At 34.5% G+C, this 20,708-nt stretch overlaps 3 protein-coding genes across 3 annotated transcripts; 1 reads left to right on the top strand and 2 right to left on the bottom strand.

Moving 5' to 3' along the window:
- Positions 1 to 659: 659 nt before the first annotated feature.
- Positions 660 to 10,110, bottom strand: LOC128242532 (uncharacterized). Its single transcript, XM_052959711.1, has 6 exons — positions 10,030 to 10,110; positions 4,364 to 4,422; positions 3,386 to 3,425; positions 2,563 to 2,832; positions 1,868 to 2,073; positions 660 to 1,216 (listed from the first exon to the last, which is right to left on the bottom strand). The coding sequence occupies exons 4-6, from the start codon at positions 2,709 to 2,711 to the stop codon at positions 1,089 to 1,091; spliced, it is 483 nt and encodes a 160-aa protein (XP_052815671.1). The 5' UTR covers positions 2,712 to 2,832; positions 3,386 to 3,425; positions 4,364 to 4,422; positions 10,030 to 10,110; the 3' UTR covers positions 660 to 1,088.
- Positions 3,377 to 14,383, top strand: LOC128244545 (uncharacterized). Its single transcript, XM_052962543.1, has 5 exons — positions 3,377 to 3,460; positions 4,037 to 4,135; positions 12,386 to 12,446; positions 12,654 to 12,746; positions 13,429 to 14,383. The coding sequence occupies exons 1-5, from the start codon at positions 3,377 to 3,379 to the stop codon at positions 13,644 to 13,646; spliced, it is 555 nt and encodes a 184-aa protein (XP_052818503.1). The 3' UTR covers positions 13,647 to 14,383.
- Positions 14,384 to 17,974: 3,591 nt separating this feature from the next.
- LOC128242534 (putative nuclease HARBI1) lies at positions 17,975 to 20,272 on the bottom strand (the record flags this gene model as incomplete). Its single annotated transcript, XM_052959712.1, has 5 exons — positions 17,975 to 18,163; positions 18,355 to 18,426; positions 19,014 to 19,131; positions 19,392 to 19,468; positions 20,250 to 20,272. Coding segments are annotated over 4 exons (288 nt in total), but the record flags the coding sequence as incomplete, so codon positions are not given.
- Between the last annotated feature and the right edge of the window lie 436 nt (positions 20,273 to 20,708).

Here is a 20,708-nt window from a genome sequence, read left to right as displayed (position 1 = left end):
ATGATAGTTTTCGCATGTAAATTATTGCGCTCATAAAATTAAAATTAATTAAACTCCATGTGACATATGTATGAATATCCGCCTGTAAACTAAAATTCTGCCAGTAACTGAAATTCCGTCTGAATCTGAAATTCCGCACGTAATCTTAAAGTCCGCCCACAACCGAAATTCCGTCTCAATCTGAATTTCCGCCCGTAATCTGAAATTCCGCCCGTAACAAAAAATCAAGCTAAATCTGAAATCCGCCCGTAACCTGAAATTCCGCCGGAATTTGAAATCCGTCCCACCTCATTTACATATTTCGCCCCAAAAACCTGGCCGGAACCCGGCCGGGTTCCGCCTCTAACACTAAACATTATATTATTCAAACTACGCCTGGAAAATATCTCCGCCCGGAACTTATAGTTAAATTACGTGTCAATTCCGGACGAAAAATTTCGTACGGGTAGTCAAATTTTATAGTCAAGTTATGATTCTTACCATGTCTAGCCAACTGTTTTGATTATAATAGTTGCCATGTACATTTAATTGTAATACAACTTGATATTATTACAGAGTCTATTTTAAAATAGTTTGTTCAATAATATCATGTTTTATTACTACAAAGTGTTTGCATTTTGAAAGTTTTGTTTAAAACATTTGCCAAAAATAAATTGTCTAAATGTTATTTGATTCACTTTTTCACTGGGTTATATTTGCGAAGTGTAAAAATGAACTGCTTCCCTGATGAACATACTGACAATGCTCAAAATTGCACATTATTTTGCCACCGCTGGAGGTCGAACCCAGGTCTTGCCCTTAATAAGGATGCATTCTACAACTGAAATACATATACAATGGCTGTCAAAAAAATCCCTACCTACCGACCCATCTTTTTTTTAAGCATGTTACAGGAAACAGACATATTTTTTGTTAGGCCTCATTAGATAGGACTCTGTAATTATCGAGTGATCCTGATTGTTGTGACCAGTTATCAAAATAGCCTGAGTGTCGGGTACATTTGACTTCAAAAGTTTTTGGCAAAGTCTCTTCCATGCACTCGTGTTTGTCAGCCTCTTCCCGTCCATCAAAGCTGGAAATCCTGCTCGTTAGGCCATCTTTTTCATGAAGGGGTCTAGCTTATTACGACCTTTGGCAGCGGCCAGGAACCACTGTTCATGCTCCACAGGGTGGACCTTGTTGGTTACCACTGCCAGATAGAAAGGATGATCATCGGCTGCAAAAAAAGCAAGGGGATCCATGATCAACAGGTATTTCTCATATAGCTTTTTTGAAACCTGTAAAGATTAAACAGCGCTTTTGAATTTCTACAAGTGATAGCCCAATAATAGTGAGGCAAAAAACTGAATCTTGAATATTTTGATATATTTTAATCTGTTGACTTAGTAGCGATGACTTTTTAATAATGCACCAGTCAATTGAAACCACGCCTTCCCCATGTCCTGGGGGATAGCCGGAGAAATTGCCCGTTTTTTATCCTTCCTGGTGGCCCCGCAGTCCCGGGTGAATGCAGTGGTTGTGTCTTTATGGCAATATTGAACAGGCAATGGGCCTTACTTAGCATAGCGCCCTGGGTTGCGGGGGCATTTGGTTGGGATTTTACCATCAGTTTTTGTCACTGCAGAGCGGGGATTTAACCCGGGCTTGGCTAGACCGAAAGTCCCAGCTATTCCCTGGACCAGGGGAATGGGGGGGGCGTGGTTACAATTGACTGGTGCATATTTTGCGGAAAAAAATAATATGCCATTGGGATCATTAAAATATGATTATTTATTTTTTGAAGTTAATAAAAGTTTATCGTACAAAAATAATACTGAGCATATGATATATTAAAAACAAAGCCAGAATATTTTTAACAAAATTGTACCGGAAAAGTTCACTGGTCTGTGGTCAGCGTACTGTTTGTATGTAACCACTGGACACCTTTCAGTGCAAGTGGCATACATCCTGGGTTTTTGTCGGCGTACATTATTTATATCACTACCAGTCCTGGTTTTTGTCTGGCGCTCATTGAATTTCAAGTTTTCCTCAGTGCCCTCTATTCCCAGCTGAATATTTTCCCACATCAGTTGCCTATAGTAATGTTTCACAATTAGACATGGTTTCATATATGTTAATGTATAGAAAAGCCCAAAGGTGTTTTTTTATTTGAAATATGTTCACTTTTTTACCACTAAATGTATAAAGTAAATCTACAGACATGATTCCTAATATTTATGACAAGTTAACTTATTTCAGATGTGACTCCAAAACAAAAGTTGGCTACCTAAAACAATTCAGCGTTGGACATTCGATGTCACAAGGACACAAACAGTTGAAAAAGGACACCAGTACACTTCAAAATTAGGTATTTCATCATAATTTTGTAGTTAAACTGGTATTTTTTTAGAAATTAAATCCAAAATTTGAATACAAAGATAGTTTTTCTCCATATATGTTACTAAATACTTTCTGAAGTGTTTCTATAGGAATAAAGAATAGTGACCCCTAATAATGAATTATATACTTTTATTACAAAACCTTGTATGATTTTTGAAAGCACGTGCAATAAATTATATTAACCTATGTTCGGTGCCTCCACCACTTATTCCAAAGTGGGTGGTTGTATTTAACCAGAGAGTGTTCATCAAGCTTCTTGGGTTGTGATTTCCAAGTTCCCCGGTTGCATACACTCGAACTTTTTCGGCATCACTGATGGCGTCTGCTTCCATGGACTTATTTCACTTTCCTTGTTTCTTTAGGTCTTTACCTTTGCTTCGAAGGGTTATCATTGTTTGACAAAATTGAGGCTCATGTGCAATCATCGTACCATAGTCAAGACCATTAAGATGTCTAGAATAAAACACATATTGTATCAATTGGTTGAAAGGACTGTCAAACCAGTACCTTTCATCAAACATGATTTTTGTTGATTTCGTTGATCTGACAAATTGTAATGTATTATGCAAGGTTTAGGCCTTTCAAAAGATGAAGAATACACAAATATTAAGAACCCGACAATTGATGCCCAATGCATTTTTTTTTAAATCCACAAAATTTCTGATTTTGGCAGATTAATTTCATTCACAGTTTTTGATTCTTCTAATCAACAATTATTTGTTGCAAATTAAAGTTGAACTCTCACAGATATACCATTTTCACATATTTTTATTTTATTTTTTGTCTTTGAAATTTATTTTTATAGAAATCTGCCAACGTACAATTATTTGGACTAAGGCAGTCATCGAAATTAGACTTTGGGATCAACAAGCCCGAATTTTTATACTATTGCTTGGCATCAAAATTTTTAACAAGCCCTGCTATTGAGCAAGCCCAATGACATTTTACCAGTGCAGGGCTTGCGGGCTTGTGTTAATTTTGACCACTGCTAAGAAAAATGTTATACCTTTATAGAGTAAACAGTGTTGGTGGGCATGGCCGGGACGCTGGAGAAGTGAAGAAAAAATGGATCGACTTGAAGGTACAATATTTACATTAACACTTTATTCCTAAATGATGGTTGTTGTTTATCAATTCCACATTAATTCTGTATAAAGTGCTATGGAATTTCCCATCAAAATCACATGCGTTTGTTTGTTACTTTTGTCCTGTCATCCTCCGGACTCCGTCCACTTTGAACAGCCCCATTGCATATCATACCCCAATAAAATGCAGCATGTCAAATTTTAATCCTTAAATATAATTCCTAACAACCACTTGAATAAGGTACACAATGTGTTCTGTTTATTAAAATTGAGGGCACTATAGATACATGAGTAAATTGCATGTTTGAATTTTTATTTTCTCAAATAATGCCAGTATGCAAATGATCATACATGTATAATGCTCTATAATTAACCCAGGGTAAAGTGCCTTAAAACCTCTATGATGAGATAATGTTGAGGTATTGTGTTTATCTATTGCTATTAACTACAACAACTATTTATTGTGTAGTTTAATGAAAGTAATATTGCTATGTAGTAGATAAGTTGTATGATCTGTAAGTAACACATGCAACGTAATGTCAATAATGTAAACACATTTTTTCTTTATGCAGTCTGTAGTGAAAAAGAAGGTCATGGGGCAGCTTCACGGCCACAAACAAACCGGAGGTGGCGAGCCCATTGAGATGAACATTAAGGATTGGGAGGAGAAGGTAAGACATGTTCATGATTGTTCTCTACTGTATTGTATAAAAAAAACTTTAAACAGGGCTTCCTAAACACAAACTGAAGCAAGCAAGTGATAGCCTTCTATTTTTCAGTTAATGGAAATGATCATGGCCCTTTATTTCTTGACTTTTTGTTTAAGTTTTGTTTTCCCAACAAGATTGAATGGGTCCCTTTTAAGCAAACATTATAGTATCAGTGAATTCCTGACACACCTTCTCCAACTCCCAACTCTTCTTGTCGTTGTGTGTTTGCATTAATATCTGCCGCCATTCTGAAAATATAATATTAAATACAATTAATAAAATTATGCTTACCTTTTCCACTGGATTTTTGTAGTGTACTGGTCTGCTTGCAAATTATCTATGACGAATTTTCTAAGTTTTTCATTATATACCCGATGCTCTATTAACCAATCAAATCGCTTATAGCTACTACGTCATATAACCTATTAACTGCCATGGTACAATCGCCTACACAATATAGTTCCAAAAGTAGCGCCGCGTAGTAAGCATACACAATTTTTTTTGTGAGAGGACAATCTACATGTTTACGCTACACGCGACTTATAAGTCCCTCCGGGATCCCGCGTAGCGGGGGCGAAGCCATACTTTAAGTCGCGTGTAGCGTAAACATCTCTTTTTTTAAACTATTAACATATTAATTAACAGTTTATAATTTATTCTTCATCATCTAAACGTTGTAACATCATAGATTAATACATACAAGTGTAACAAATTTCATTTATATCATCAAAACCATATAGTTCACACATGTTCATAATCCGGACTTTCTTTATAATATTCCCTAAATAAAACCATACATAATGATATTTTTGCTTTACACATTTCTATTATTGCTGATCTTGTGGCCAATTCTCCATTTTCTTCCCAATCTATTTCTTCTTCATCAATATTTAATGTTTGAAATGAATATATTTCTTCTTCATAATTGTCCGTATCATAATATATTATGGAATCAGAATCTGGCAACTCGTTTCCATCTTCGCTATGATCAGTCATTATGATTTCTTCATCATCTGACAAATTTGTACATTCATTTCCATCGAACATTATAGCCAAGGAGCCAGGTCTTCAAACATGAGACCAAATTCCTGCTTCAAGAATTCTTCTACTTCCGGTAGACTCCTTCCGTCTAACTGTTTTATTGCCCTTTTATATTGTTCTGTACCTTTGTTGAATTTGTTTTTGAAAAACATATAAAATGTGATATAGTCCTCACATTGTTGCTGTGTTGTTGGAGATTTATTGTTCATTGCACATTGCAATGTATTTCTTGCCTCATCCCTTGTATATGCACTGTCTATCATTATCGTATCATCTTCCATTTCTGACCCCATTTCAATTTCACGTGTAATTCCCGTAATTTCATCACTTGCAGAGCCAAAATCTATCAAATCGTCGCACGCATCCCCAGCTGGACCTACTTCCGAATACATTTGCAATTCTCTGGCTATTTGCCTCTCAGCTTCCGGTTCATTGTCTGGTACATCTCCCATACTACTGTCACTATCACATTCGTTTAAGCAACAAGCTAACATTTTCTGTACCTTTGCACTGGTTTTTTTCAAACTGAGATTTTTCTTTCTTTTTACCGGATATGGTTTTCTCGGCGCCCATGGACATGTGGGGTCAGTACATGTTGACGGCTGTGGCTGATACGATGGCGTAGGTGGTGTCTGTGGATATGTTTCCTCTACCTCAAATGCGCTATAATCCATGGTTTCCCATTCCGTATCCATCTGTGACTGTCTTCTTTCATTCAATGTTTCAATGTAATTGGATAGGTTCGTCATGGCAAATTTGGCAACCATCATTTCATCATTGCAACTTTCATCTATGAAAGCTAATTGTTCTTTGAATCTCATACATCTCATTCTCAATAATTTCAACATTGCCATTTGATCATCAGACATTTCCCATGGTTGCAAGTACTTCCTTTCTCCATCTATAAACCAATTAACCTCAGGTTCATTTCTGTCCCACAGGATGTAGTACATGTTATAGACTTGTCTGGGTCTGCAATTCAGGACTGCCAATGCGTGTACTATATTTCGTGCCCATACTCCCACCCCTCCAGATTGTCTTATTGCGACTGGATTTAAGATGCAATGTCTGTCTTTTGGTGCTTCATATGCAGTGAGTGCTGATACGAATACGCTTTCTACGCATTCTTGTACTGTCAATTGTTTTTTATGGCATATGAGATCTAATTTATTCATCAGATCATGTGCTAGCATGTCTTTGTCTTCGTAACATTGCAGTTGTTTGGACAATTCATCATCCATGTTTTCTCTTATGTGACTGAATATTTCTTTTAAGAATCTGGGATCTGTAGTGCCTTGATTTTTCAATACATTGCTCTCATGCAAATTGCAGTATGAAATCATTCTGTTTTTTAGTGCCTGTTCCTCATTTGAATGTGGAGCCCATGGTGTAGTATTACACGTTAATACTACTGGTGTGCGTTTCAGTGTTTTTGGTGCTTGATTTTTTATGTTCACCCTTGTGTCTAAGCCCTCAGATATTTTTTTAAACTCTTCCACTTGGTCTTGTTTTACCAAGTTCAACTCAGGAATTTGTATGATTTTCTTGTCAACACATGACATGTACGCAAAGTCGGCGGACATAATGGTTTGTCCCACTACATCCGGAAAGCAAAATAGTGGTGTAGTCCAGTACGTTTTGCCGGCATTACTTGCTCCATGTAACATGAGAGTATTGACCTTTGGGTGTGTTTTGTTGAGAATTGCGTACATATCTAGCAAAAGATGTGCAGGCTTGATGTTTTGCTCTGAGCACCATGCATTGAACAAACGTGAAGTTTCATATGTGGCCATGTTTGCGTCAGATGCTGGACATTCTGTAAATGTCTATCTATCTATCCATGTATGTTTTGCCTGATATTGCCTTTTTGATTTCATGTTCATTCAAGGTTTGTACTATCAAACACTTGAAGTTTGAAAGTGTTGCCAGATATCTCCATTTCTGGAGTTCTTTGATATCATTGCGCACGATTTGTTCACATAATTTGTGTGGGCTCGTGAGATTGTATTTCTCAATGAATTTCAATAGAATGTCAACATTTTCTACTTATTTTGAAGGTTTTTGTGCTGGCAGACTGAGTGTTTTCAATGGTTCAAGTATGGCAACTTGTTGTGGTCTGATTGGTGGAAATTGAGCATCCATATAGTATGGTGCTACTTCCATGGGTGTATTTTTATGCCCCCACAAAGTGGCGGCATATAGGGTTGCCCTTGTCCGTACGTACGTCTGTCTGTCTGTACGTACGTACGTCCCGAAGATTGTTTCCGATCTAATTCTTGAAAACCGTTTGTCCAATCCTCACCAAACTTTAAACACATGTTTGTGACCATAATATCTTGATCAAGTTCGATAGTCATGGAAATCGCTTTAGTCATTTAGGAGTTACGGCCCTTTTTTGCCAAAAATACTTCAAAAATATATGTTTCCAATCTAATTCTTGAAAACTGTTTGTCCAATCCTCACCAAACTTTAAACACATGTTTGTGACCATAATATCTTGATCAAGTTCGATAGTCATGGAAATCGCTTTAGTCATTTAGGAGTTACGGCCCTTTTTTGCCAAAAATACTTCAAAAATATATGTTTCCAATCTAATTCTTGAAAACTGTTTGTCCAATCCTCACCAAACTTTAAACACATGTTTGTGACCATAATATCTTGATCAAGTTCGATAGTCATGGAAATCGCTTTAGTCATTTAGGAGTTACGGCCCTTTTTTGCCAAAAATACTTCAAAAATATATGTTTCCAATCTAATTCTTGAAAAGTATGTGTCCAATGTGGATCCAACAAGTTTTTTCCTGCCTGAATGGCGCCATATAACCTATACAGTCTTGCGATGCCGTAAAACCCAACTCAACTCAACTTATCCTATATGTGCAGATTATCCTGAATAATCATTATGGCTTATTTTCTGTGACAAAAAATCGAAGTGGGGGCATCCGTGTCCTATGGACACATTTCTAGTCTATAGCTAAATCAGTTTCGTTACACCCCTCATATCCCTTGAAGAACCTTGCTATTTTGTTTGGGTCTCTGAAATCTTGAATGATTGACAACATTTTTTTGTTGTTGGTGCCAGCGAACACCCTAGGCGCCTGTAACATATAATTGAATATGGCATGGGGACCTCTGACTTTTCTATATGTTACATTGAAGTGTTGCTGTTTGGACTCATTTTTCAGTCTTATAAATGGTCTGTATGCATTGTGTATGCTTGATTTGTGATGAATGAGTACATGTGCGTGCCAACCGTTGATCTGACAATCTGTATCTCCCTCCCCATCATGCCAAAACAATGATGATGGTGCCCCTTTCAGAAGTTGTTTGACTGCCTGTACTACCCCATTTTGCTGATCTGATAATTCACAGTATACATCTATCGGTGATGCCCATTTAGTCACTGTATCCCTATACAAATTTTCATTATCTAAGTCTGATTGTGTCAAATAACCACTGAACACAGTACCGTTCATTGATTTCTTTATAGTACCATTTTCCTCTCTTTTTGGCAGCATTGGTTGTATGGCTGCTAGCGGAAGTAGACCTGTCAGTCTGTTTCCTATGTTTGAGATGACTACACTGAAGATGCTTCCTTCCAATAGAGGGTCTGTCCGGATGTCCTCTTACGTCTCTTTATTTGGAGGGGCCCAATCATATTGCATGTCTTCTTCCCTATCTGAAGTGGTTGTTGGCCTTTTCATGGGGGTATACGATATCTCAGTACCACCGGAAATTATTTGTTGAAATGTACGTTCCATTTGCATACATTTAGTATCATGCGCACTCTCAAATTCTTCTTCTTTTTTTTTAAACTATCCATGTTCATATCTTCGTCTAATATTTCCTTTTTTAAATCAGATATATCATTTTTTATATTGTGTATTTGAGTCCCTGTTTCTGTTACTAATGATTTTGTTGCATTTACAGCATTCTTCTGTTTCCATAGCAGTATTTATTGCTGTTATTGTTTCTCTTATTTCGGTTACTGTCGCTGTTATTGTTGACGTAGTTTCAAGTACTATTCCCGCCACTTCTCTATACGGTTTAGAGGTTTTATCTAATAATAACCCCCTATTGTTATTCCTAATTTCCCAGTATTAAAAATAGTATTTTCTATTGCATCGAACCACGTAACTTTACCTGTTACGCCTAATTGTGATTTAAAATCGGCCATTGTTTTATTTATTGTGTCAAACTTATTTCGCGTTTCTTCCGCATATGATTGTAAATTTCTTATAGCTTTTCGTGTATCTGCCAGTAAATTTAACATTGATGCCATACTATCTTGGTTCGATTTAATTCCCTCGTCATGTAAGTTTTGTTGTTGTAATATTAGTGATAAATTTTCACATATATATACTCCTACTGTAAATTCATCCTCGAATTGTTCTTTTTCATCATCCCATTTTACATATATTTCATACTCGGAGGTATATAGTATTGAATTATTTTTATTATAATAATATTTTAACGTAGGTCCTTCATAATTTAGTATTATTCTAATGACTGTAAGTCCGATCGTACTATGCGTTTTAACGTCATCGCCTTGATACAAAATTCTATAACCATAAGTATGGTACGCAAAAGTATCGCTTTTTGAGAATGTGGGGTGACAGTAGCTAAAATCATCAAACATTTTCGATTTAAATACTGCATTACTCGGGAGAAGGCGCCGCTTCGTTTTTTTCCTGAAGGATAGGGTGATATAGATTTTTGAAATCCCTTCTATCTGCATCGATATATAATTGCAAATTTCTTAAAAACAATTTTAAATCTACGTAAGTACTACTATCATCTACAAATGGTTCAAACCTTGATTGCCCCGCCATTATTTCTGCCCATCTAGTTTACGCCTCTTTGCTGAGGGTTGATCTTCGAAAATATCGTCTTGCGAGTTGCCCCAATCGTAGTCTTTAACCAAATCTATTAAGTCCTTCTGTGTCCCGGCTTTTATCTGGGACAATACTGTATCAGTCGCTGCGTTGATACGTTTCCGGTTGATGGTAATGGTTCTGGTAAGACGAATTGTCCTGTTACCTGCAATGGAGTTGTAAGCGTACTCGATTGCAGTCCACTAACGGCCGCTAATGGAATTGGATGCTGGCCAACATCTTGTTTAACATATCTAAGTAAGTTAGCTCTATTGAGTGTATCAAATTTACCCAATAAATGACGCTCATTTAATCTTTTTACTGCTGTCAAATCTCGAATATCACAGAACCCTCCCCTTACTGTACCATATTCACCTAATGTTGGCCATGGTGTATAATGCTGACCCTTTTGTTTGCCTTGTGTTTTAGTCCATACTGGTGGATTATCTAAACCTAATAGACGCCATGCTTGTGCAGGTCTTAAGTCCCTATAATTTCTAGTTACTACATCACCGTCTACCATTGGTACTACATTAACGGGCAATACCGGATTTCCGGATGTTTTTTCACGCAATAAAGGCTCATTATTTTTAGCATCATCTTTATGTTTATATGTATAATCGAAGAATGTGCCATCTACTATATTATCGACGTGTTCTAAATCTAATATTTCGTCCATTATTTTTCTATCATCAGAATCTAAGCCTATGTCATTTAATGCAGTTGCCGTAAATTCGGGCGCTCTTTGATTAACATTTCGTAGTTCACCCTTTATTAAATGAGGACCAGTCAATGGTACAGTTGTTGCTGCATTATGATTTTTACTATCTTTTATTGTTACTGGTTTTTCGGCGATTTTAGTTATTATTGATACACCGGAAGCTTCATCGGCGACTGGTTTTGTTATAAGATATTTATTATCAGTCAAATTTTTCTTAACCCTAGCTTGCATTGTTTCTGTTGCGGATATTTTATCAGGCATATTATTTTTCATCTTTATTTTTTACTTCCGATGTTTCTGTATGAATATATGATGTCATAGGCATTACGAAATTATGGGCTCTTACACTAGGATTATATCTATTTATATCGGCTGCCGCAGCCTCGTATGGATCATGATATGGTGTAGATAACCTTTGTCCTTGATTACCTAACATAAGCATTTCTATTCCCATATGTGGTGAATAATAGAACTCTATTGTACTTGTATATATGTTACTTTCATTTGAGCTCGTTTCATTGCTCTTCCTCTAGCTGTGTATACCGGACAAAATCTTAAAAATACAGGCATTGCGGGCATTATGGGTGATCTATTTGCTTGTGTAGCCATATTGGCTTGTACTCCCCATACTGTTTCTAACAATTGATTTGCTAATGATAATGAATTTGTATTACATGGTAAATCATGTTGATCTGCGAATGTACCTACTGGTATTCTACATGAGTCAAATTTTGTGTCAAAACTCAAATCTTTTCCTGTATGCCAAGCGTGTATATGATACAGACCATTATATACATCAAAAGCCCGGATACGGAAGTCGCGTTGTGACTCATTTTTAGTACTGTTATACTGCTCACTCGGAAATTGAACTTTTACTCTGGGAAGTAATCCTTCTTCCCATGTATCAGGCTCTATTTTTCTTAATCCACAATTTAAATCAAATATACTTTAAGTTCCTATTGGTACTATATTATGTGGTCTCAAAAATTGATTACTATCATAAAATACTTCTATTGTATCATGTTGCGGTGTTGTTACTACGCGCCCATCCGATTGAATTTCATCTCTACTTGTTATTAAATCATGTAATTTACAAGAATGACCTAATATTCTAACTGTTAGCTCTCATCATATACGGCCACAAATGTGATGGTGTTACTGCACATTTAGTATTATTATATGGTACAATACTTGCGCCCCAATCAAATGAGTAGCATAGCTCTCCTTCAGCATTACTTTCTACTTTGGCCCCTGCTTTGTCGACTCCCGGCCCGAGAAAGTGAATAAAGGTTCGTGAAAATGTGACGGTTTCATTAAATCCGCCATTAGTACTTCTACTATACTTTTGAAAAATACCTTGACTTCCTGACACACCTTCTCCAAATCCCAACTCTTCTTGTCGTTGTGTATTTGCATTCATATCTGCCGCCATTCTGAAAATATAATATTAAATACAATTAATAAAATTATGCTTACCTTTTCCACTGGATTTTTGGTAGTGTACTTACTGAATATTTTCTTACTGAATATTTTCGTGAAAAAGTTTCATTTTGAAAAACAGATTTCTCCTTTCCAGGTCCTTGCAACCATACCAAAGGTGTCTGTTTCTGGGATAGAAGGGGGGATCGACACTAGTGGTAAGTTTGTGTTACAAAATAAACAGCATGCCCTGAACTGATAAGTACCTTAATCAAAAACGGAAATATATTAACATGAAGTTGTTATTGTGACAACATGAATATGGGTTAATTGTAGGGTACAGACATGACAGCATTAGCCTGTTTTGTATTTAAATACATTTATTACTACAAATTACTGACAACCAATTGTAATTCACCATACAGAACAATTGAATGGCATCATGTCTTCAGAGGTCCCGGCAACTTCACTTGAGGTCAAGACAGGAGAGGTCTCATCACCAGAAGGAACAGGGAGTGGTAGGTTGAACAGTTCCAATAAATGAATTCAAATCCAAAAAACATATGACATAAGAAATACCAGTTGAATATCAGTATTTTGTTTACTTGTACATGTACAATTGACTCATCTCTCTGTATTCACTTGCAATATGTTTTGGTAACACTTTAAGTAATAAGAACTGGAACTTTCATTGTTTAAAAAAGAGATGTTTCATGATAGAAAATAGGAAGACTTAAGGAATTCGATTCCTTATGACAAATTCAACAATATTTAAAGTTGCACTCTCACAGATTGGCCATAGTGACAAAAAAGTTCTTGGAACAAGCTAATTTTGGGGTAAATATCTGAAAACAATTTATATAAGACAGGTGACAAAAGATCAAATTGTAGTTTTTTAAACATTTATATTTGTAATTTACGGCAGTTTTCCACAATTGAGATCTGTTATTTTTTTTTAGTTTTACATTTATGAATGAATTGAAAGCTTTGATGCCAACATCAGCTGATTTAGAGATGCAAATTTAAAAAAAATGTGGAAACTGCCTATCTGTGAGAGTGCAGCTTTAATTAAATAATTGAGTAAAGAGCAGTGTTAACTCCATTACTGATGTACTGTACATGAATCATAATATATTCATGTAATTAAGACTTTAAGTGATAAATGATATCATGCCATAAAATTGTAAATATATTTTGCAGACATCACACCAGGACCATCCTCAACAGCCAAGAGAAAGTTGGAGGAGCCTGGGAAGAGCGAAAAGAAGAAAAAGAAAATGGAGGAAGAGGATTTAAGTCTGAGGATGGTTCTTGCTCAGGAGCAAACAAACTCAATATTAAAAGAAATAAGCAACAGCTTAAAAGAAATTGTTAATCTAAAAAGAGGCGAACAACAATTTAGTGTTTTTGAACAATAACTTTTGTATATGATGTGTAAGCATTACTATTATCCGGAAAACGTTATTTGCAAATTGGTAATTGAAATGTATTTAAAAAGTTATTATTTCTTGTGAATAAAATTGAGCTTTGGCATAATTTAAATGATCTCGTTATAGATGAAAAGTAATATGTTGACATAATGTAAAAATAGATGATGATCATTGCAAAAAGTTTCCCTAAAGTCACATTTATCTCTTGAAATTAAGAAATTATACATTCAATTGAAAAGTACATACATTGAAAACAGAAATATTTGTAAAAACAGAAAAAACTTTGTCATGGATCTATATTTTTTTTATCTTAAAGGGACTGTTCACCACTATGCTATGAAGGCTTACTTTAAACGAGTGGTATATTTAAGCAGTATACCTAACTTGGTAATATCATGTGATAACAACGACTAGCAAATCACGCATTAGGAATGATTTCTACTAGGTAGACATACCCAGTAATCTTTTTTAATGGAAAAATACAAAATAACTGCTAAACTTAAATAAATTATAAACTATGAGGAACTTTAGTTTATAGAAAGTTTCAATGCATCGTACACATTAATACCAAGTTTATGTCAGTTTTCGACAATTTTCTTGCAAATTGATCATCTGGTGCAAAGTTACTTTAACAATCCTGATTTCTTGAAACTTCCTCAGCTTATTAGGCTTTAAGTAGTTCCTTTTATTTTGCAAAATATCAAATTTAAACTAGATTTTTATAAATAAAAATTTGTTATTCCTATTTACCAAATAAATAACTTCCATTAACAGCTAGTCATGCTTATAAAAGTACGATGAATAAATTTATAAGTAAGCATAAAGAAATAACAGCACGTAAACTTAATTTAAAAACCCACAAACCCAAAGAGTACTGGTCGTATCTTAACAGAGTGAATAAAAAAAAAACTCGCAGCGCTCTATCCCCCTTATCAGATATGTATAACTATTTTAAAAATCTGAATGATAGTAGCAATCGAGAAGTTTTCGAGTTGCCTCCCTTAGACCGCACAATAAATAATGACATACTAAATCGGCCGTTCTCCCGTTGTGAAATTGAAAAATGTATTAACAATTTGAATAACGGAAAATGCCCTTCTCAATTTGATTGCATCCTTAACGAACACAATAAAGCTACGTGCTCATCACTTATGCCAATTTATTTAAAATTATTTAATATTATCTTGGAGACAGGTCATATACCCGAAGTTTGGACAGCGGGTATTATTCGGCCCATTTATAAAAATAAAGGAAGCCCGCAAAATTGTAAAATTTACAGACCAATAACAATTCTAAGTCATCTTGGAAAATTATTCACATCGCTGTTAATTAATAGATTAAATAAATATTTGGAAGAAAATTCTATACTAGAAGAAAATCAAGCTGGTTTCAGAGCAAAATATGCAACGACTGATCACATTTTTGTTTTGTATAAACTTATAGATCTACTACGGGCTAGAAAAAAACAATATACTGCTGTTTTGTCGATTTTTCCTCTGCATTTGACAATATTAACAAAGTGTATTTGTGGAGAAAACTACTCCAGTATGGCATATCAGGCAAATTCATTCGTATGATATACAATTTGTATAGCGATATCAAATCCTGTGTTTCCGGTGATAATAACATACTATCACCATTCTTTGAAAGTAAAAGGGGGTCCGACAAGGAGAAAATTTGTCACCGGTAATGTTCGCAATTTTTCTAAATGATTTAGCATCCTACCTTCTCAATCTGAACAATACAGGAGTCGAAATAAGTGTACGCAACGAACAACATTTGGTTACCTATTTAAAAATACTCGCCCTACTTTACGCTGACGATACAGCGCTACTTAGCGAAACTGAAACAGATTTGCAAAAAATGATTGATGATTTTGATAATTATTGCAGTACTTTTGATTTAAAGGTCAATATCGATAAAATAAAGATAGTTGTTTTTGGCACTAATAGGCCGACTCGCTATAATTTCAAAATAGGAGAAAATATAATAGAAACGGTTACTAAATATAAATACTAAAAATATAAAAATAGTATTCTTTTCAAGCTCTGGAAGTTTTCTTAACGCAAAAAAACATTTAGTTGAACAGGCCAAAAAGGCAATCCACTTACTATATAAACGTATTTACAATCTAGATATTCCGACAGACTTACAATTACAATTATTTGACCATACAATATTGCCAATACTAGTATACTCTGCTGAGGTATGGGGCTATGAAAACCTAAAAATTATTGAGCAAGTTCATCTTAGTTTTCTCAGAAAAATAAGAAAAACTAAAATGAGCACGCCTGCTTATATGCTGTATGGTGAAACTGGACGATACCCATTAGAAATTACCATAAAATGTAAAATGATAAAATTATAGATATCCATTCTTCGAGGTAAACAAACTAAATTATCACATATTTGCTATTAGTCTATGCAAAATGATAATTCCAGATCTTTCAAATGGATAGATCATATCAAATCAATTTTAGATAATACTGGGTTTTCCAATGTATGGTTACAACAATCTACAAATATAAACCCTAATTTACATAAATGTGTTAAACAAGTCCTTATCGATCAGTTTAAACAAGATTGGTACTCTGTAATGAATAACTCTTCTAAAGGCAAAAACTACTCACTGTTCAAGGAAACCCTCGAATTAGAAAAATACTTTTTAAATCTTGCTCCTAATTTGAAATTCTTTATGAGTAAATTCCGTATGGCAAACCACAAATTCCCGATAGAAATAGGAAGGTATAATAATGTTGACTACGCAGAAAGATACTGTCATATTGGTAGGTCAGACTTTGGTGATGAATACCACTACTTACTAGTTTGCCCATCCTTTTCAAATGTCAGAAGAAAATACCTACCAACCTATTATTTTAATAGGCCAAAAACAATTAAATACAAGGAACTGTTAACTTGCACAAACGTTAAACTATTGACAAGAGTAGCCTTATTTGTGAAACATTTAATACGCAACGCATGTTAGCCAGTGAAACTTCTGTAGGTTCTTGTTAAATTGAATTATTATACTGAGTTCCCCAATAACGTTTGTAATTTATTTATACGATATGCTTGTCCAAGGCACAACCTTTGAAATCTGGCACTATATTGAATATCCCTTTATCCCTCATATTTTGTAAAGATATTTAAAATAACTGTCTCCCTCTTTTCCATGATAAGATATATATTCGATACATGTACGACCATGAAAAAAATACAAAACCATTTTATTTCCGCCACTCGAGACAAAGCCATCGTTCTTCGTGTTAGTATAATTAAGCTTTTATTGACACTGCTGACTAAACTAATTTGTCCTCATTTTGTCATGTATGTATGACCTGAGTGTAAAAAAGATATTTGTTGTTGTTGTTGTAACAGGCTTAACATTTTGAAAGAAGTATATACAGCATGTGCTTGAAAAGATCAATAATATTTAGCGAAGTTAAATCATGTTATAACAAAATTGACAATTGAGGAATTGGGTACTGGTATTGAAATATACTTTCACTTTAATGGAACATGTTCACAATTCTGTGGCACATGACCTGTCCTTGTTCATTCTGTTGTGCAATTTGGCAAGCTGCTTGAGCATTGTCATTGTCATTATCCATCATCATGTCAGCTGGAAATGGAACATTGTTTTCAATACAAAAGTTGTGCAACTTTACACATGCCACAACAATTTTGCAATATTTGGTTGGTGTGTATTGTAGCGCTCCTCCTGATCTATGTAGGCATCTGGAGAGGTTACATGAAGATAATTAACATGTGTATAAGTATACAATTAACTGAAAATGGCATCTGTTTACGTCTCATTGCATCTCATTCATTGCAATCTGTGTTTGAATTATTCTCAACTTTGAAACTTTATATATTTATTGTTGAAGATTTACTAATTTTTGATTCATAACATATTTCATCCTTTCCTGTTCTTTTATCGAAATATACTGATGGATTATTGATACACTGTTATTTAAAATATAATTTTACTGTTTTTACTGATTTTATCGTATAATTGTAAATAGCTAAACATAAACACATACAATGCTGATAAGAAAGAAATGACATCATTATATTTTGTATCCAGTATGACATCATTTGTCCGTGATATCCCAATTAAATATCCATTAACTTTTGTAAGCACGAAAGGTAAAGAATTATTTCATATATTCTTTTATGGCAATATATACAACATTTTGAACATCAAACATACATATTTCACTACTGGACATTCGTTAAATATAAAAAAATGTGTTCACTCATTAATTATATTGCTATCTAACACTGAAAATTACAAATATATCTTTTACCTGAAACGGGATTTTAGAAGTCCGAAACTCCTCTCAATCACTATACGCCCCCTGATTTGGGCCTTGTTGAAGGCAATCTCATGTGGAGTGGTAGGATTGAGTAATGGGGTCAGTAGGTATGGACCGAGGGGATAACCGCCATCACCAAGTTAAATGCCTGTCTGGTTGGTCTCAAGGTGGTCCTAGATTCAAAGCCTAGCGAAACAAAATATTAGTGCATGGTCCAGTTCAGTTTAATATTATAATTATTGATGTGTTTGCATGTTCTTCTCTATAACTTGCACTCAATTAAATGTTTAATTTCTACAGGATGACAGATTAGAATTGTTTTTACTGAAAAAGAAAACTATGTTTGTGATAATGATTTAGCTTAAGTACACAATAACCTTTAGTCATCAACATCAAACACGGCTGCATCATGCTGGGAACCTGGCCATCTGGCTACATTGTCAGTGAATCTGTTAATATTTGCAATCTATAATTAATGTATTACTAATTGAATTTTTATAGATGATTTTATTATGATAAAGAAGAAATGAATTAAGATATTGTTATTCATACCAATACATGTCTTTTATTCCAATTGTAATATGACTGTTTCCTATTCTATTAATTTATGTTTTGTTTATGATGTTTCAAAAATAAATTAGATATATACAACATTATTTACATTGACATGATTTAAGTTACATTTGCAGTGACTAGCACACCTATGGAATTTGCTTTATTTAATTGAAAGTAGATGTCCAATTGAAATTAAATGCAATAAAAAGAACAATGTCTTTTTATTTTGGGCCATTCACTCATAAATTGATGTGTATACATTGACAACCTGTACTATATTAAGCAATCACTTTGTTCAGATCACCTTAGTTTTAAAAAATTTCAGCATTTAAATTTATTTGCCATATGACTCAATGTACCACGCAATTACAATAATCCCATAACATTTCATTATATTTTTCTAAGGTAAGGATAAGATATTATCTTATCAATTGATGTTTTTTTCCTTTTCACAATATTTGTACTTATTTATTTAAATTACCTCATTTCATGGTCACATACAGCCATGACATTGATGGAATGGTAACCGTTCCTGCATATGAAGGCAACCCCATTGTCCTTAGGAGCAAGAATAGGGACCAATGTTCCATCCACTGCTCCTGTAAGAATAAACTTTGTTGTTGTATGACTAAGAAATGTTTTTAAAGTATTTGTTGCATTATTTTTAGTGCACTTATAGTGTTATTTAATGTTTCTTGTTTGATGTATGTATGCAATAAACATTGAGGATAATTATTATCTTAATGTTAAAATTTCAACGCCTTAAAGCTGCAATCTTACAGGCAATTTGATTTCTGGAAACTAGTGATACAATACTAGTGATATATTCAAACATATATGTTATTTGGTTTTAAATTACCTATGATGTTGGGTATCCTGCACTTCCTGAAAAATCCCACTTTTGTCCTTAATACCTCATCTCTTGCGGATGGTAACCTGTTAAATATTTTTGAAATGTATCTATACATGTACAACATTATGACCAACTCAACTCAACTCTTTGAAAACTCTACTTGTTAATTTGTTTGAAGCTGCACTCTTGTAGATTGCCAGTTAGGTAATGTTTGTTGTTATGTTTTGTTCCAGAACCAGCTGATTTTAGCATCAGTGCATTTAATTCAGATATAGGCAAAGCAATCACGATAGATCTGATTTGTTGGGAAAACTGCCTAAAATTCGTAGAGTTAGTAATTAATGCTTTTAGCTGTAAAAAAAAAAAACAATTTCCAACGTTAGTAAGGAAAACTGCGCCCTGATCTTTTGTCCGCAGTATTATATCACTAGAATTTGCACAAAAATTGGCTCATTACAAGACAAGAAATAGAACATTTTTGAAAATAAAATATACTTTTTAAAAACGGTCAATCTGTGACAGTGCAGTTTAAAGTGTCTCAATCAGAGAGTTTATGGTGACTGCAATGTATAAGATTTCAGTTTCATTTTGTTTTAGTCAATTTTCTAACAAAATATGGTACCAATTTATAGGCTATTTACTATTTGTAGCACTGAATTAAAACCTTTTTTGAAAATCCATGTCTAAAACATTTTACAACCATAACATATAAAATAGAAATTCAAATAACTGTATCCTAACAAATATTTAGCAATGTTACTGATAAACACTAGTGTTGATGATGTTTTTGCAAATCATTTCAGGTTTAAACATATTTAATGTTAAACCGCCCAACGTTAAACTAGTTGAACTTGTGATGTTTACTTTCTTTTCACTGACAAGTTAGGTCAAGGTCACCGGATGGTACAGTAAAAAGATAAAAAGATTACATTATACTTTTACATAATATTATAACGGAGAGATACCACTATATACAGTTGGAAGACCCGTTTGTTAAAAAACTTTTTTTTTTGAATTATAATATACCTTCGTCATTGATGACACTGACATAGTTCTATTCGTGGAAGGCTCCAAGTCAGCGTTCAGTGCTGCCTCCAGCCGTAAAATGGCGTCTTTCGTCAACCTGTAACGCCCAACGCATTCCCTATCGGGCCCATCGCTGATAGCGACCACCCTTTCCTTAAAAACTCGCGGTCGTCGGGCAACGAACAGGGCGGCCGTTTTTAATATACTTACGACAAGGCTAACCCAGTCGTAAAGTTACAATCGCAAGTTACGAAATCGTAACGTTACTATTACTTACGATTCTTAGTAAGACGCTCG

Source organism: Mya arenaria, chromosome 8 (genome assembly GCF_026914265.1).
Source record: "Mya arenaria isolate MELC-2E11 chromosome 8, ASM2691426v1".
In the NCBI taxonomy this organism is placed as follows: Eukaryota; Metazoa; Mollusca; class Bivalvia; order Myida; family Myidae; genus Mya; species Mya arenaria.
Note: the sequence above shows the minus strand (reverse complement) of the source record. Positions and strands in the feature narration are given on the sequence as shown.

What these genes read in the sequence shown, in the direction of transcription:
- LOC128242532 (XM_052959711.1), bottom strand. Translation starts at nt 2,711, where the DNA reads ATGGAAGCAGACGCCATCAGTGATGCCGAAAAAGTTCGAGTGTATGCA. An exon ending in GGTGGAGGCACCGAACATAG is followed by an intron (nt 2,074 to 2,562) that starts GTTAATATAATT and finishes ACATTACTATAG; the next exon opens with GCAACTGATGTGGGAAAATA. An exon ending in CAGACCAGTGAACTTTTCCG is followed by an intron (nt 1,217 to 1,867) that starts GTACAATTTTGT and finishes CTTTTTTTGCAG; the next exon opens with CCGATGATCATCCTTTCTAT.
- LOC128244545 (XM_052962543.1), top strand. Translation starts at nt 3,377, where the DNA reads ATGTTATACCTTTATAGAGTAAACAGTGTTGGTGGGCATGGCCGGGAC. An exon ending in AAAAATGGATCGACTTGAAG is followed by an intron (nt 3,461 to 4,036) that starts GTACAATATTTA and finishes TTCTTTATGCAG; the next exon opens with TCTGTAGTGAAAAAGAAGGT. An exon ending in ACCAGAAGGAACAGGGAGTG is followed by an intron (nt 12,747 to 13,428) that starts GTAGGTTGAACA and finishes TATATTTTGCAG; the next exon opens with ACATCACACCAGGACCATCC.